A 19,002-nucleotide genomic window follows, 5' to 3' on the forward strand; every position below is an offset into this window, starting at 1 on the left:
CTCTGGACAGCACCACACATCGTCCTAGCCAGGGGCTTGGTGAATGCAGAATGAATGAGGGGACATGGGCCCCTGCCTTCCCGAGTTCCTGAGCAATTTGGACAAGTGGCAGCACAGCTCTCAGGGAAGAGCGCCCGGACACTAGAAGGTGCTCCTCCGACCTTTGCTCCATTCTCAGGAGAACCCAGAAGGCCAGGCCCCCCCTGCTGCAAACCTGTTCTGGACGGGGCAGTGGCTGGGCTGGATGCTCTGACAACTAAGACAAACTCCCTTCCATCGTCCTGGGCCTAAGCAAGGCTTCCTCCCTGCTGCGGACTGTTCCATCTGGGGTTGGTGGTTATGTATGGTGGCAAGCAGGAGAAGGAGGGGTAAGTTGTACCCCTTCGCGGTGCTGGACTCTGTACAAGTCCTCATTAAACTCTTGATGGATACTTTAGAAAGACAGCAGGCAATGAAGAGCCAGTTTCTTCTAGGAAATACCTTCTGCTATTCAGACTTTAGGCTCAGCGATGCGTCAGAGGAAACCAGCCGAAGTCATGGCTACAGCCAGCATCTCTGTGTACAACAGAAGGATACTGGAGCAGGAAATCGCCCCATTAGGTGGCAGGAAGTTGCACGGGGCTAAACAATACCACCCTACGTGTTCCACAAACAGTGAGGGGGGCCCTTTAGGCCCTGCCAGGCACACCCTTCTGTGCAAGCTGTTTTGTTACCAAATGTGAGTGGTTGTGTGGGCATGCGCCATCACTGAGACCCAGGCATGCATCCGATGCACAGCCAAGTGGACCTACAAAGGATGACCCTTCATGACCACAGAGGGCAACACTGAGTTGGGAACCGTTGATCAAACAGAAAGCTGCTGCGTGTATTTATTTGCTTGTTTTTGCTGGTTAGCACGAAGAACCACAAACTGGGTGGCTGAAAACAAGAGAAATATATTCTCTCACAGTTCCAAACTCTAGAAGGAGGGTGTTGGCAGGACCATGGTCCCTCAGGGCCACCACCCCATCTAATCCTCTTCCATTCCTTGATGAAGAGTCCTTTCCGGAATAGTTTATGTTTCTTTGGATGGGGGGGGGGGGGAGGTGTCACAGTGACCCAGTTTTTCCAGAATTTTGTAATATTTTGTAATGTTAATTTTATAAATATTAATTTTATAATTAATTTTGTAATTTTAATTTTGTAATTTTGTGAAATTTTGTAATATTAATTTTAGACAAAAGTCCTTCCTTGCCTCTTAGTTGGTGGCCCATGGCAATCCTTGGCATTCCTTGGCTTGTGGCTGCATCCTTCCAACCTCTGCGTGTGTCATCACATGGCCTTCTCCCCTGTGTGTCCATGTATCTTCTCTTTTTGTAAGGGTACCCATCACTGGATTTAGGGCCCACTCCACCCCAGCACGACTTCATCTTAGCTAATTATACCTGCGAAGACCCCATTTCCAAATAAGGTCACCTTCTGAGGGTCCGTGTAGGAACTGGGCAGTGGGGACACTATTCAACTCATTCCAGAGGCCATTTTTTGTATCTTTCCAGTGCGTTCCACCTATTGCTCCAGTCCACAGTCTGCAGCCACACGGGCAGCCCCAGTCTATGGACATCACCCCCTCCCATCCTCCTTCACTGCGTTCACACCCTTTTCTCCTAATCTGAGCTGGAGTCTGTGATCTAACACTGCCATCTCTCTTCTCTGTGCTCCTCAACCCCTTCCCTTCTCTCACTTGTGCTCACCTGGCTCATTCAACCTCCCTTGCTCCACGCCTTCACCCAGGGAGTTGCATATGGCTGAACACTCACCTTCCTGACTATTCCCACTTAAATGTCATGATCACACCCCCAAAGTGGACTCGCAGGACTCCCTGGCCATCTATCATACTTCCAAGGCATCTATTCACAGTTTTTCTGGACCCTGGTCTGAGAAGGCCACTAATTAGCCAACAAGGTCAAATCACTTTACCTTTCTGAACTCCCACCTTTTTTGCACCTTGAAAGCTTCTAACACCCTCTCGTATCCTTCTCACTGCCAGCTCGTGACCTTGCTTATTTCATGGACAAAACAGGCAATCAGAAGAGAATATCCTCATCGTCCCATGCCAAGGCAACCTTCCTACCCGCACCTGCTGTCTGCCTCCTCTCTGGCTACAATCATTGAACAGTCTGTGCTCCCAACCTGAGGTCAATCTTTCCACATGTGCACACATCTCCTCTCCTCCACCTACCCACGGATTTTGCTTCTGCAATTTCTGCCCCTGTATGTACTCCTCAGTCTTCTCCCTCTCAGCTGCATCATTCCCATCAAGATATAAATGTGCTGAAATACTGCCCACAATAAAAACAAACCAAAATCTGTCCTTGATTCCATAGCGCCCTCTATAGTTACTATTTTTCTGCTCTCCTTATCTGTCACTTTGGCAGTGAAAACCTCTACACAATTTCTTTATATGAACACCATCCTGCCTCTCCAACAATTACCATGCCACTCAGTCAAATCCTGCCAAGCCAACACTGGCCTGTCTCCTTTGTGAATGTCAATAACCCTCTATGTGACTCACCCTTGGTTATAAGTGAGCTTCAATGAACACTTAGGAATGGCTCTCCATTGCAACTCCAGCAGCTCAACAAAACACATCTTCATAATTCCTGAGATGTAATATTGGCCTCTCTCCAGAAGCTCAGTTGCAATATTCCTACCAGCTGCCCCTGTGTGTCATCCCTTGTGATAGTGACACTTCCCTGGAGGGCATCTGTTTGTCCACCCAGTGCTGAAGAGTTGGCAGCCCCTAGGGGACCTTAGGATACAGTCAAGTTTGCCTCCGGCATGCCCAACTGTGCCCTTCCCTAGCGGGGATCAGCTTCTCTCCCTCCACCAAGCTCTCATGCTATCCTACTCTAGCACTTACCCTTTCCGAGCGTAAGAGAATGAGCTATCAGTCACTCAGATGGCACCAGATATGCAAGCCAGCCTTTCCCTGCCATCGCTCTCATCCTGTTAGAGCTTCCCAATGAAGGCAATTCCTAGGAATGGCTGAAGAAGAGAGACGCTTAGCCAGTCGCCACTGGTTTTCTCCTGGCCTGAAATACAGACCCTGTGCCCTGGCCAGCAGGCCTCCAAACACTGTTCCACGCCCTTCATCTTTCCACCTAGGCTCTAACTGGGCCACCATTCCATCTAATCTTCTCCCACTCCTTGATGAGAGTCCTTTCTGGAATATTTTATGCCTTTTCTTTTTCTTTCTTTCCTTTTTTTTTTTTTTTTTTGTCACAGCAACTCTGTTTCTCTAGAGTCCTAGAATGCCAATCTCTGCCTGTGATATTAATTTTGCTTCTAATGACAAAATTTTGTTAAGTGGTTAAGGCAGAACTTAATTACCTTGGGCCAAAGGTCACTGCTAAGTCAGCACAAAGGGCTGGTATATCATCAGTGTAAGTTAAAAACGTACAAAGCAGAATGGGAGAGAGGACGTCTTTAAACATGAAAACATTTTGGAGATGGCATGCTGATTTAGCTGCGATGTTGAAAAGTAACTTTTCTGGGTATCTAACCCGAGAGAAGTTATATAAATACACATCTGCACTCAACCATAAGCACTTCATTACCCTCCACCCCGATTCTTGGGTAAACAGCACTATATGTGCACCACGAATTTTCTGGAATGGTTCTAATGCATAGCCCAGAGCACAGGTGTCATGGAAGAACCTCTAACCATACAGTAATGCAAAGACAGGCTTGCAGGGTAATCTTGGCAGCAACTACTTGAATTAACTGACCTGAGATCCAGTCTAGGAAATGTTGCCCAAAAAGCTCCGGCTGCATCTGGGCAAGATACTGTTAACGAGGTAAAATGCTCAACTCTGGGACTTCTTAGAGTGAGTTCCCAACTCTGCTCTCATCAGGATCTCCTGGAAGTTTCTACCAACTGCACAGATTGCAGGGGGTCCCCTCCAGACCAGCTAAATCACACTCTCTGGGAGTCGGTGACAGAAGTCTGCACATTTAAAGATCTCCCTTGATGATTTTCCCTGTGTCTAAAGTTTAAGAACCCCTTGTTTATTATGATCACTTTGGCTTTCTGAAATAACTTGGAAGAAAGATAGGCCTAATACAATCAGTTTGCTGGACAAAGTCAAATAGAGGCCAATCCTGGAAAGAGTGCCTCCAACAATCCTCTAGCAAACTGGTAATTTTCCAGTTCAGTTCTGACGAAGTCAGTCCCTTCTTCACCATGCTCCATGGATCCCCATGATGTGTCCCAGAACAAATGTCTTGGCTTGGCATTCCCAGCCCCTGGGAACACACTGCCTTTTGACTACATCTCTGAATGAATTCGTCCCTTTTGTCTATTCACTAGTATTCCCCCAAAATGCCCTTCTTGAAAGGAAACATTTAAACAATATCCATTGCCCATCCATCATTCACTTACTCACTCAACCAACCAAGCATTTAGTGAGCAATCATGACTTAGTGGTAGGCGCTAAGAATACACAGTTGAAATCGATAGCTGAAAAAGTACTTTCTCTAAAAAAATTATGTTCCATGTAATAATTTGCTTAATCCTCTGTTGGGGAATTTGTTCAGCTCTGACCTATACTTATTCATGCTGATATCTTACCTTTTTACTGAAATGCAAGCTCCTCGGTGGCAAACCATGACTTTATCACCTCTGTATGCCTCAGGTGTCAGTAAATGTTTTCTAAACTGGATTGAATTTTTTTTAATGTTTATTTATTTATTTTTGAGAGAGAGAGTATATGTCAGGAAGGGGCAGAGAGAGACAGACACACACACAGAATGTGAAGCAGGATCCAGGCTCCGAGCTGTCAGCACAGAGCCTGACACGGGGCTTGAACACACGAACCGTGAGACCATGACCTGAGCCGAAGTCACAGCGCTCAACTGACTGAGCCACCCAGGTGCCCCCAAACTGGACTGAATTTAATCTTAAGCACAGTGACTTTAGTATTTGTGGAAAAAAATAAGTTCGAAGTGGCAATGTCTAATGATAAATGAGTTTTTGCCCTTCCGTTGTTGAACACAGCACAAATTTAACAGATGGCTCTTCAAAAATAGATGTGAGATTTTAAAAATAGTTCATTCCGGCAACAAGAATGTAGGCTCCATTCAAGCTAACTGACATCTGGTGAATCAAGTTGGGAAGGTAACAGGTTTTTGGGAAGTCAAGCCTGAAGTCTGGGTCATCCCACCACTCTGTCACAGGAACAGTCTTAGAGGTGGGTCAGTGAAACAAATAACTTTGATACTATACATGTTCAGTCAAACCACCAATGCCCTGGGTCTGTAATCTTTGTCATCCTGATATAAGAGTTCCAGAAATGCATTCCTTAAAAACAAAACCCTTAGCTATACCACCAAAGACACGATCCAAAAAAAGAAATAATTGATAAGCTGGACTTCATTAAAATTAAAATCTTCTGCTCTGCAAAAGACAATGTGAAGATAATAAGAAGACAAACCACAGACTGGCAGAAAGTATTTGTAAAAGACACAATCGATAAAGGACGATTATCCTTTATATATACAAAATAAGCAAGAATTCTTAAAGCTCAACAAGAAAAAAACAACTTGATTAAAAAATGGGTCAAAGACCTAAACAGACAGCTCACCAGAGATACAGATACACAGATAGCGGATAAGAATATGAAAAGAGGCTCCAAATCCGATGTCATCAGGAAATACAAGTTGAGACAATGAGATGCCACTACACACCTATTTAAATGGTCAAAATCTGGGACATTGCCAATACCAAATGCTGGCGAGGATGTGGAGTGACAGAACTCTCATACGTTGCTGGTAGGAATGCAAAATGATACAGTCACTTTATAAGACTGGGGGCTTCCTGCAAAGCTAAGCATACTCGTACCGTGTGATCCAGCAATCATGCTCCTTGGTCTTTACCCAAAGGAGTTGAAACTGTATGTCTACACAAACCCACACACGGATGTTTGGAGCAGTTTTATTCATATTGCCAAACTTGGAAGCAACCAAGATGTTCTTCAGAAGGTGAACGGATAAATAAACCATGGTGTACCCAGACAATGAAGTGAGCTATCAGCCCATGAAAAGACATGGGGAATCATAAATGCATATTGCTAAGTGAAAGAAGCCAATCTGAAAAGTCTACATACTACGCGATTCCAGCTCAAGGACAATCTAGAAAAGGCAAAGCTATGGAGACAATGAAAAGATCAGGGGTTACCAAAGGTTGGGCAGGTGGATGAATATGCAAAGCACAGAGGATTTTAGGGCACTGAAAATACTCTGTATGATATTATAATGATGAATATATGTCATTATACACTTGTCCAAACCCATCAAATATACACCACCAAGAATGAACTCTAAGGGATACTATGGACTTGGGTGACTATGATGTCACATATGTTCACTGTGAGCCCCATAGGTTCTTCCTTTGTAAAACAAAATGTCATCATTCTGATGAGTGACATTAATGACAAGGAAGGCCATGTATGTGTGGGGCAGGGTGTTTATCTGAAATCTCTGTTATCTTCCTCTCAATATTGTGGTAAACCTAAAACTGCTCTAAAAGAAAACAAGTCCTTAACACACACACAAACACATACACATACACACACACACACACACACACACACCCCTCCTATATCCAATTCCTGGGATCTGTGGTCAAATTAGTTTCTTCAATTTCCAGCAGTGAATTTTCCTGAAAATCTTCACTTTTGTGTTCTATCATTAGTGTTTCAAATTTCTTCTATGCAAGACTCACTATGTGGTTGGTAATCTTTACAAACGATATTGGTAATCACGAACAGTGGTTATCTCAGGAGGGTGGGAGTGTGGAAGATGTGCACTTTCTGTGTTTTATATTTCTGCAATGTTTACGTTTTTACAAATGGGTATTGCTTTTGTACTCAAAAAGAAGATCAACAAGTTCAAACTTTTTTAAAATTTGTAAAGATCTATATAAATTAGAGGAAGCCGACCCATTACTTTTACATGGAATGGTAAAGTTTTTTAAAAGAGTTAATTAAAAGGAAGGGAAAAAAAATTCTGGGCCAGATGTTCTGTTTTGGTTATTAAAGTATGTGGCGGCAGAAGGTGTGGCTCTCTCACCATTATTTCTCTGCCTCATATTTCTTTGTCTTATCTTCCCCCAAGACTGCAAGTTGTTGGGTTTTTTCCCCCTAGTGTCTTCCCTAGCACAGAGTTGTAGTGAATACTCAAAGATATCTTTGCTTAGTTGAATTGAATTGTCTTATTAAGACAAAAAAAGGTTTTCCCTTGAAACATCCAAATAATCCAGGATACTGAAAGATTTTCTTAAATGTTGAAGAAAAGATTCTTTCAGTGGGATTATGAAGCCATCATTCAGAATGTCACCCTTAAAACTGTTTTTTGTTTTTTGGGTTTTTTTAAGAAAGAAAGAAGGAGAGAGGGGTAAGGACAGAGGGGGAGAGAAAGAGAGAGAGAGAGAGAGAGAGAGAGAGAGAGAGAGAATATCCCAAGCAGACTCCACGCTCATCACAGAGCCCAGTGCAGGGCTGGATCCCATGACCCTGGGATCATGATCTGAGCGGAAATCAAGAGTTGGACACTCAACCGACTGAGCCACCCAGGCACCCCAGAATGTCCCCCTTGACCCAACTTTGGTGAATAGTCATCTTATACAGCAAAGATAGTACTTTCAGGGCAAAGAACCCTGTATGTTTTTTAAATAAAAAGGTTTCACGTTGTCATCTCACACTTGAAAATGAAACTGGCCTGCAGACACTGCTCATTTCCTGGCCAGCGCCTAGTAACACACCTTTTGTTTGAGATCCAAATGAAAGGAACTCGGGTTCTGGTTTATTTCCTATCTCTATCCAGCATGATCAGGCGTTCTATAGAACTTCTGAGGACGACTTTTGCCAACTGCCATGGCAGAGCCTGCTGGGAGCGAGCTTCCAAAGGGAATGGGTGGGCTGTCAGTGCACAAACACTGCTGGAGCATTAGCGTTGCCAAGACAATCCAGGAGCTGAGGAGAAGGAGCCTCAAGCAAAGGGAGCCTAGATGGCAAGGATTTTCTCCCCAGTGGGTCTACAAGTTCAAGAGTTGGTGCTTTTCTCATTTTTAAGCAGCCTTGGCTCCAGGGAAATTGCATGGTTTCTGAGCTTGGTCTTACCTGGGTCTGTCTCAGGAGATGGGACCTCCCCCTACACTGTCAATAACTTGAGAAGTTATTCTCAGTCTTTCTGGTCCACTAGGACACAATCTTTTTCTTTTCCTTTGTTTAAAAGATATTTAAAAATAAACATTTAGTCATCCCAACATGACTTTGAGCCAAACCAGATCATTCTTTTCCAATAGCTCTGATTTTTAGAGGCAACAATCCGAACGTTCATACAGAGGGTGCCACCCAACTGAACTCATGACTACATATCACCAGGAGTTGTTTTTGTAAAAACACTAGATCATAAAACAATAAATCATAAGAAAAATCATAATAATAACAATAGCCACCATTAAGGTAGCATTCTAGGTACTGGGCGAAGTACTTTATATACTTTATCTCATTGAATCCTTGCCACAACTTTCTGATCTAAGTGCCACTGTTATCCCTACCTTACGGTAAAGAAAACTGAGATTCAGAGAGGCTAAGTGACTTACCCAAGGTTACACGGCAAATAAACAATAGACACAGAATCCAACTTAGGCCATTCTGACCCCAAAGCCCTTGTTCTTGTTCATAATGTTACAGTTTCAGGATAAAAAGAGTTTTTTCTCTAAACTCCGGAGTTAATGTTTTTCTCTAAACTCCTCCGAAGGCAGGAGCCATGCCCTTATCACCCAGCACTTCAGCTTCCAGCAATGGCTCAAGAAAGCCAGCAACCACTTTCTTTACTTAGTAACTACTAAGAAATGGAGTGCTGATCACACACTTAGGAGGTGAAGAAACACGAAGAGAGTAGAGGCCACTCATGTAGCTTTACCACCAGGGACATTCCAACCAGCGGTAGAAGGTACAAACGTGAAGCAAAGCCTTGCTTGGGACCTTCCACTAGAGTCTGTGTGTGCTGGATGGGCCCACTGTGAGGCTGGTCAGGCAGGGGCTGTCTCACCCCTCTCCTCTCCCTTGAAGGGCATTTCACAAACAACTGTACTGTCCCAGTTTGGGGCAGCTCCACCTGCCTCACGGGGCCCTGTCTAGGTAGGCAGGGTGCTACCGATAGAATAATGACAAAGGCTTTCTTGGAGACTCCCTGTGTGTCTTTGATAGATGGCCTCCGGCATAGGTTGGGCCTTCAAAAGGGTCAGCTTACCTTCCATGACTGAAGTACTGGTCCCACTGGGGTCATTCGGATGTGGAGCCGAAGGTGGAACATAGCCAATCACCAGGTCAATGGTGGCCTAGGTAGAAATAATTCATTGCAGACAGAATCAGTGCAGGGTAACAGACTCAAGGCAAACCAAATCAGCAGGAGCAAAAGTTCTGGATGGAATAGGCAGGGGGAAGGGAAGGTGAGAAGAGGAGAGAAAGGTCACACACGCTCCATTGTATCCTCCCTCATGTAAGCCAGGCAGGCAGGAAAGCCTGGGAAACGAATTACCTGTTACAGGTTGCCAAGTGTACCACTGCCAAGGGGCAACTCACAAACTGGAGCAAAGTTGTGACAAGCAAGCATGAACTTGAAATTAGCCTCCATCTGAGACTTGAGATGGCTTCCAGTCAGAGAGGCTCATTTGAAACGGTTGAGTTATTTGTTTGCACACTGACCTCTTTATTCATTGCTGAAAATTATTGTTCTTTCTCTCTCTCTAAAAAGAACTTGAGCGCCTAACAAAAATTATATAACAATGTGATTCATAAAACAGGATAAAAAAGGGAATCGAGTCTGATTAAAGAGGAAACCAATATGCAAATCATGAAGTTCAAGATAATTGCACCTTGCATAAAATGTGACTCCAAGATGGCTAGGAGCCAAGGCAAGAAGGAGGGCAGAAAATGTGGTGCAACTTTCATTATCAGAAAGGAAGAAACATACTAGTTCCTGATAGGAAATCAAGTCATTCCCATTTTTAAAATCTGAGATAAATTTCTCACCTTATTTTAGGGCAGAGTTTCCTATACTTATATATTTCATGAACCTACAAAATTTCAAACAAGTTTATGCTAGGGGGAGTCGACATAGGGATGCTAACCTAAGCCCACAACTGCTATCTACTATTATGAGAATTTCACAAAAGAAATGAATTTTAACAGCAAAAACGAGAAAGGACAAATCTCAGAATAAAAGGAGCCTTACAAATAAGGATGGCTTGCACACACACACACACACACACACACCCAAGTTACCAGTTAAAACACAGACATAATATTTATGTTCTACTGAAAAATTATTCATTGTTTACCTGAAATTCAAATTGCAATGGGCATCCCATACTTTCAACTGCCACTTTTGCTACATGCGGCAAACTCTAGTGTGAGTGCATACACACGTGCACGTGCGCACACGCACACACACACACACATACACACACACTATATTGTCCTTATTTTTTCTCATCTGTCTGTTCATCAGTGAATACTCCTTCATGGATCAGCACATTGTGTGGCCAACTTAGGAACCACAGATCTGGGAGACGCTGAACAGAACAATGAATCGGGCCCCGAACAACAGTTTCATGGCAAGTAAAGAATCGTGAGAACAGCACCTCATGGCTACCCATGCTAAGGACCCAGGCCACAACCCGAAGGCCGAATGCAAGGAGCAAGAGGGGCTCAACTGCTAAACTTAAGTAAAAAATCAAACTTTCAAAACTTAGAAAAGGACATCGATGGCTCAACTTCTGGATCAATGATTTTCCAATAACGTCAGGATTCCCAGAAGTGCTCCCTAACGGCAGGTAGGAACTACCAGAAGATAGGACTTGAAGCCCCTCATCTGCCTCACTCCACTCAATCACCACGGCACTGCCATTTCAGGCTTCTACATGTGCTTTCTTCTGTGCTTAAGAAAACAAAACCCCGGGGCGCCTGGGTGACTCAGTCGGTTGGGCGTCCGACTTCGGCTCAGGTCATGATCTCGCGGTCCATGAGTTTGAGCCCCGCGTCGGGCTCTGTGCTGACAGCTCAGAGCCTGGAGCCTGTTTCAGATTCTGTGTCTCCCTCTCTCTCTGACCCTCCCCCATTCATGCTCTGTCTCTCTCTGTCTCAAAAATGAATAAACGTTAAAAAAAAATTAAAAAAAAAAAAAAGAAAACAAAACCCCAAACAGCCAGAAACATCACTGACTTGTACTATCTTTCCTAAGTATCATTTCCCTCAGCCAGGTTTTGGACAAATAGATGACAGCTGACATTCTGAATTTACGTTTTAGGATTAGAAAGATTCACAGCAAGCCCATAAGTTTTGGAGCCTAGACCAACCAAATCGATATTCTGAATGGGCTCTGAGAAGCCTCACCTATATATTCTTGCCAACAGGGATGGCCTATTTTGAAAAATTTTTAAATCTTTATTTATTTTTGAGAGAGACAGTGTGAGCAACGGAGGGGCAGAGAGAGAGGGAGACACAGAATCAGAAGCAAGCTTCAGGCTCCAAGCTGTCAGCACAAAAGCCCAATGCAGGGCTCGAACTCACAAACCGTGAGATCATGCCTGAGCCAAAGTTAGACGCTTAACCGACTGAGCCACCCAGGTGCCCCTATATTATTATTTTTTTAATGTTTATTTTTCAGAGAGAGAGAGACAGACAGACAGACAGAGCATGAGTGAGGGAGGGGCAGAGAGAGAGGGAGACACAGAATCTGAAGCAGGCTCCAGGCTCTGAGCTGTCAGCACAGAGCCCAACGTGGGGCTTGAATTCACAAAAGCAAGTTCATGACCTGAGCCAAAGTTGGAGACTTAACCGACTGAGCCACCCAGGTGCCCCAGGGATGGCCTATTTTAGTATAAAATTTTCTCCCTTTGTCCTAGCTCCCAAGCAAAATAAATTGATTGGAAAATGAAGGTGTTAGAGAGTAATGGGATAAGCATGGTAGGTAGCTTTATGAGCACTTGTTAGCAAACATGAAATCTGAGAGCTATGAGCCTTGAGTCCATTTGTTTCTTTTAAGTGCACTTGAGAAAGAGAATTCTGGACTCACATCAGACAACATCAGTATGTACTCATTTAGAGGCTGTAATCAGAAAATAGCTAATATTCACATCTTGATGTTCCAAGGCAATATTAATGAAATACCTTCTACAGAGTGTTTCAAAGAGTGTCTGATACACAGAGCTATACTCACCACACAAATGTAAATAAATACTTGAGCAGATATGCACAGAGCTATACCAAGAGAGGGTGCCACCTAACTCTAGAGCATTCTGTTGAAGAAAGTCAAGTTTATCTAATCCACTAGTTCTGTGATTGCAAGTATAAACCTGTAAGTGTGTGTGTGTGTGTGTGTGTGTGTGTGTGTGTGGATCTAATATAATTTCATGCTTTTCTTTTCTTTTAATGCTTACTTATTCTGACAGAGCGAGTGAGGGAGGGGCGGAGAGAGGGGGACAGAGAGAATTCCAAGCAGGTTCCGCACTGTCAGTGCAGAGCCTGATGCAGGGCTTGATCCCACGAACCATGAGATCATGGCCTCAGCTGAAATCAAGAGGCAGACGCTTAATGGACTGAGCCACCTAGGCGTGCCTAATGTCACACTCTTCTTAATGAACTTTTGTTTACTTATCTCAGTTCAAAGCCATTCAATAAGACAGAAGGTGCTCACCCCAGTCTCTTGACCCCTTTCATTCAGCAGGGAGATGAGTTTGTATGGCAGAGATCTGTTCTGGTCGCCAATTAGGTCCTTCAGGGATACCGTGGCCGTGCCAATTAATCTGTGGGTGAAATGACAAAGCACACAGTAACCTAAGTGAGGGACATGCTTTCATGCACTCAGCAGGCCTCCCGATTCCCTGCCTATTCATGTTACCATTAAAACCACTCACAATGAGATGAATTTGGGGGAATTCTGGCAGTAAACATCACTTTTCCACAACATGTAGTCATTTCGAGAGTCCAACTATGGTGTCTATGAAATTTGAAGTCATGAATGAGATGAGCAGTGAATGGTGACAGACAAAGATGGAATAACCCCCCCAGAATCCAAGAAGAGAGAAAAGTAGGACAAAATTCAGGCATTCCTCTATAACGAAAATGTAAAAGCACCCATCACACATGGCCCACTGTAAAAATGCCCCCCCCAGGAGACCTTCTACACTTGTCAATAGGTTGCCAGTTTACTGATGGGGCCAGCTTACTAACCTGCATAGTCCAGAGCAGAATTCAAAAGTTGGATATGCGCACGTCTCCCTATTCCTGGACACTGAGGGATTCTGTTCAGCCTTTACTGCCTCCCCATCTACCTCGTAGTGCACATAACCTACTGGTACAGAAGTATGCATGTGTCCCTGCTCACCATGGTTAGGCCCCCTGAAAGCCAGGATTGCTCCCTTCCGTGCTCTAACCCCAGTGCTTGGAACATACTACACTTGTTCATAGATATTTACTAAATGAAGGAAAGAATGAATAAATCGACATACATTAAAAATGAATATGCAAAACATTTTTTTTATTTTGTTTTTAAGGGGCGCCTGGGTGGCTCAGTCGGACACCCAACCGACTGAGCCACCCAGGCACCCCTGAATCTGCAAAACATTTTTGTGGTTAGGGCACATGATCAACAAAGTTCATAAAACATGCATTCCCTGAGATTTGGTGAATATAAAAATGTAACCTGTAGAATACAGTCTGTAAATTGGGAGTTATAGTGACAACGGGGCATGAGATTGGGGAACTGAAGAAGTTCCCTCTGAGAAATTCAATGAAAAAGCAAAGAAAGCCCAGGGGTGTGCTCTCAGTATGGATACTGAGAAAGGAAAAGAAAAACAAGAAGATTTAAAAAATGTTATTTACTTACACGTAGCCTACATTTGCAGTGACTGATACTAATAAATGGCACCTATGACAGCATAAATATCATTAGCATGGAAATAGAAAACTAAGCATCAAGTCCTCAAAGTCATAGAGGAGATTCCTTACATCAAAAAACCCAGAGTGTGGGGCACTTGGGTGGCTTGGTCAGTTGAGTGTCTGACTCTTGATTTTGGTTCAGTTCATGGTCTCATAGTCATGAGACCAGGCCCCACATCGAGCTCTGCAAACAACCCAGGTGAAGAAACCATAGTTGGGCATAAAACATAACTGGGCTTTTGGGAAAAAATAATAATCTGGAGAGTTCATCTTGTGCAGAAATATTTATTGTATTTTAACATGTAGTAGTTTCTTTAAAAATTAGGAGTGAAAATTGATGTCAACATGGAAATGCCATTTTTTAACTGACAAATATCCATATTCTCCTTCTCCACTCAGACCCCAGAAATAGAACTAGATTGTAGATCTGGAGACTGTCACCCAACTACATACATACACTGACTCAACAATATGAATAAATGACTTCACTTTCTGTGAATAGACATATTGCACAAGACCAGGAAACTGCTATGGCACCTGATTTCACCTGATTTACCCCATGGCATGACGCACTGCATATGGTTTCTTGGAAGAATACACTTTCTTGGACAGAACACTGCAAAAGATGCTCAACAACCATGATGGGTTCTCATCTCTTCCAATACCACAAGTAGAGTTAGTTACTGGAAATGGAAAAGAAAAATTCTGCCTCCAGAGGGTCAAGAGTAAACTTTTCAGCACTTCTAGGTCAATACAGAAATTAGGGCTCTCAGTCAACACTGGGAATTGACAGAACCTTTATAAAGTAATTTCTAGATAAGTATGTTCACTCACGAAGTTTGCTAGAATTTTTTTTTTTTTTTTGTACATGAGTATAAGTTTTCTCCTTACTTGGGTTTTAATTCCCCTGACATATTGAGGAAAAGAGTCTACACATGATTCCATCTCCACCAGATGAAACAAGGAAACCCACACAAGGTGAGGGCCCTGGCAAAATCTCTTCCATATCTCCCTCAGCCCCACATAATATGAGCCTGACGAGAATTTTGTTCCAAGTTTTAAAAATAGCACAGTAAGCTGTGAGGTTGGCTAATTGAGTTTTTAAGGACAAAATGTGAAAACTCCAATTTTAAAAGTCATCTGACTGGTATTAAATGTCTAAATGAGGTACTCGCCTTGAAAGACATGGAAATACACTGGATTTTTTTTTCTTACATACCCTTACATACCCTGATTCATAACCTAACTGTATGATTAAAATAATAACATTGTGGGGTGCCTGGGTGGCTCAGTCGGTTAAGCGTCCGACTTCAGCTCAGGTCACGATCTCACAGTTCGTGGGTTCGAGCCCCTCATCAGGCTCTGTGCTGACAGCTCAGAGCCTGGAGCCTGCTTCAGATTCTGTGTCTCCTTCTCTCTCTGCCCTTCCCGTGCTCACACTGTCTCTCTCTCTCTCTCAAACATAAATAAGCTTTAAAAAATTTTTAAAAAATAGTAACATTGCACACTTGGACATGGACAGATTTGCTGTTGCTGAAACCAAGATGACCTGAAACTCTATCAGCAATAAATAATTCTTAGAAGAAAACAACGTGTAGCATGTCAGAACAATGTGGAAAGAGGGCTGGCCTGGGGTTGGACTAGAATTTATTGACCTTGGCACTTTTGAACTGGACAGTTCTTTGTTTTGGGGGTCTGCCCTGTGCTTTGTCAGATGTTCAGCAGCATCCTTGGCCGCAACCCACTGACAACTCTACACCTTGCCAGTTGTGACCAGGTGGGCAACATAGCCCTAGGTTGAGAAGCATGGAATTAGATGATTTCTGTTCTTGCCCTAACTCGGTGTCCCAACTTCCCCCAAGCCTTGGCTAAGTCACTCAACTCTCTGAGCCCACTTCATTCATTGTCTGGGCAGACTGAAGTAAATCATTTCTCAGACCCTTCTCAGCTATTAAAGTCCTGCTAGGCTTGTACGTGTGATGTTTTCTACACATCTCTATATAGGACACTATCTCATGTTAAATATTTCTTTTCTCTTTGTTCATTGATTTAGGAAGAATATATCCTAAAGTCTGTCCACGTTGGACAATCCGGAATAGTTTCCTCCTTCCACCAATATGTCCTACCATTTCACGGATCAAGCTTAAATTCACACAGAGTGTCAGGAGAAAGGTTAGGCCAATCACAGAAATGTGGAATAAGTGTAAGACAGTAGGGAGTGGTGACTTGTGCTAACCAGAGGGGACAGGCTCACCTGAAACACAAATCCCATCACTGGCCCTTCGTGGTCCTGAATGGTTTTACGCCCTCCATTGTGACTCAAGCAATATCTGTGGCTTTCCTTCCCCCCCACCCCCCAGAGGGTTTGAGAGGGTGGTAACGGATAACAGACCAGGAATGGACTGAAATAAAAGCAGCCAATTATAAACTCAAACTTCAGTTCCTTCTTGCAGAAACCCTTAGTCCCATTTCTTAAATCTGCTTTTTCATCATACAATTCTGATGCTTTTGTGTTTGTGTGTGAGGGAGGTGGTTTAAAAGAAAACTTCGCTTTCTTTTTTCTGAAGTAAAGATAGTGTGTTTAGATGAAAGCCTGGAAAGATGTTAGTCCCCCAAAATATTTTTAACAGCTAGGTTGTGTTGAAGAAAAATGCAGTTACAACTTCTAACACCTTTCCCTGTAAATTGGAGAAAGCGCCCCCTATGGGCATGTCTGAGCTCCGCAGCTCTCCGAGGGCCCCCGGCAGCCTGTCGTGGGCTGTTTTCTGTGACGTTGCCTGGATACAGAATACCATGAGAGGCTAGGAAATGATGGCCCAGCCTCCTACACAGAGGACAAGAACAGTGTAGTCAGGCCAGTTTCCTTTAAAGGAGGTGACACTAAACCAAGAACCCTTTTTCTTTCATATTACTAATGCTATAAATATGCTAACATGTTACAGTGTGACAGTAATGTGGACACTTTGCCCTGGATTTTCATGGAAAAATAAGAGTCTCCTGATGGACTCCACCCAACACTAAAACAGATGGACCATGTCTCAAAAGGAAGCTTTACAGTGAAAAGAATCTCAAAGTCCCTCAGCTGTCCAGCTTTATTTGCAGAATTAATAAACTGCAGATGTATTCTGAGGGGAAGAAAAAGCCAGTCCTGCTCCCATCCCTTACAGTTCTTGAAGGTCTAGTGGTTTTGAGTTGGGTCTCCATGCGACATGGAACTAGTTCTAAGCAACGGAACTGCAAACTAGTCAACTTAGTCATGCGAGGGCTAGTTAAGAACTTCTTTAACTTGTTAAGACAGAGTCTAGCATGTTTAAAAAAGAGAAATGGGAAATGTTCTCCCTGTTAGCACAGACACAAACCTTAACAGCCACATGCCACTGTGGTGAGTAAGGGCTTTGCTGGCTGAGTTCTTAATCATGGGAGCTCACATATATCAAGTTGTTCTGTGCAGCAGGGGCACAGCCCACACGGATTACTGGAGGAGGGTTTACTGGAAATTCCTTCATGAAGGAAAGGAAAAATACATTGGACTCTGGAAAGTAAATCACATGTTGTACTGTTTCTGTCCCTACGGATTGCAGCACATCTCACTTCCCCTCCTCAGGGAGGGAATAACAATCCCCAGCTGGGCTGAGCACAAACACTTCTCCAAGCTCTCCCGGGTCCCTTGTAGAAAGGGCCAGACCTGCCCACCCTTTGAAGCACTGGGCTCTCAGCCAGCTGAGCCCTGTCATTTCTACCAGGTCTGTGTGGCCTTGGTTCCTTGGCTGGGCAGCATCACCCATCCCCACACTTCTCCTTCCCCCAGGACTAGTATCCGTCAAGCTCTTTCCTGGCTCCACCCCCACCCCCACCCCCAGCTGAACCCAAAGGTGGGAGAGCCAGGCCTACACTTTCCTTATGACCAGATTGGGGGGGAGGGGGGGCGCGAGGGGAGGAGCTGGGGCAGCCATGACAGCAAATCCTATCCCAGGAAGCCCTGTGTAAGCAAAAACTCCCTCAAAGGACACAATCTGGGTCTCCCATCCACTTCACCAGTGGGGAACCTTCCTGAGTCTCCCAACTGGCCCACGCTGGCCCTTTGGATTAGCTCATAAACGGTTTCTGAGATTGTATTTCCCCAGACCTCCCTGCAGCAGAATCGCTAGGGCAGTTACAGATTCCCAGGACCCTGAGTCACACTTTTTCTTTAGTTAATTCTTATACCCAGGAAGTCTGAGAAACAATGGCCTAAAGCAGTGATTCTCGGTGGCAGCAGGGCAAAAGTAGAGGGATGGGGGGTGGGGGGGGGAGGGGGGAGGTAGGAAAGACAGCTGGCAAAGCTAGATCTGGAGACAGGGAGACATGTGCAGTTTTTAAAAGCACATTCAATATGATAACACGGTTCACATTTGAGAAATGAGCATAGAAATCCAATTATTTAATAGAACAAAGTAGTAAGCAAAACTCAACTAAAACCACTCGGCCAGCCTCGTTATCTGTTATCTTTCCTGTGACCTCTCCTCCTTACTCGCCACCAGGATTGTCAGAGAGCCTTGGGGCCTTTGTCCGGTTCATCAAATGTGGAAACACTGGCCCAAACTGTGGTTCCCAAATTTGGCTGGGTACCAGCCCCTCTAGGGTAAGGCAGTGCTCTGTACTTCTAGCGAACTCCATTCCTGGGTTTCAGAATCACTCACCTAGTCTAGAGGCTGTGGCAGGTTTGGCAGGATTCGGGGCCGGCAACAACTCCCTTTTTTCCAGTCCCTCCCAACCCCACTGCCCTGAGGCCAATGGCGTCACTTTAACAAGGGAAGGAGCTGAGTAGAAGCCCAGGCCTCTGCACCTAGGGGCAGGTGAGGCACCTAGGCCAGAGGCAGTCACCCTGTGGCTACAAGGAGCAGACAAACTAGCCTAATGCCTGACATGCAGGCAATGCTCAATAATTATTTCTAGAGTAAGTGACTATAACCTGTAACCTGACCAATTCTCCTGTTCATTCAGTCCTCAAGGGTCTGAATCTGTGGTTGTCTGCTTG

The 19,002-nt window shown here is 44.2% G+C and overlaps 1 protein-coding gene across 6 annotated transcripts in view; it reads right to left on the bottom strand.

Annotated features, from left to right (window-relative positions):
* MYOF (myoferlin) overlaps positions 1 to 19,002 on the bottom strand; it is a 152,072-nt gene that overhangs the window by 98,094 nt on the left and 34,976 nt on the right. For all 6 annotated transcript variants that reach the window (XM_019813549.3, XM_011287427.4, XM_019813550.3 and 3 more), the window contains exons 4-5: positions 12,742 to 12,850; positions 9,295 to 9,382 (exon numbers count right to left, since the gene is read on the bottom strand). In XM_019813549.3, coding sequence (XP_019669108.1) covers positions 9,295 to 9,382; positions 12,742 to 12,850 — 197 coding nt within the window. The remainder of the gene's footprint in view (positions 1 to 9,294; positions 9,383 to 12,741; positions 12,851 to 19,002) is intronic.

This window comes from Felis catus, chromosome D2 (assembly GCF_018350175.1).
Source record: "Felis catus isolate Fca126 chromosome D2, F.catus_Fca126_mat1.0, whole genome shotgun sequence".
NCBI lineage: Eukaryota > Metazoa > Chordata > Mammalia > Carnivora > Felidae > Felis > Felis catus.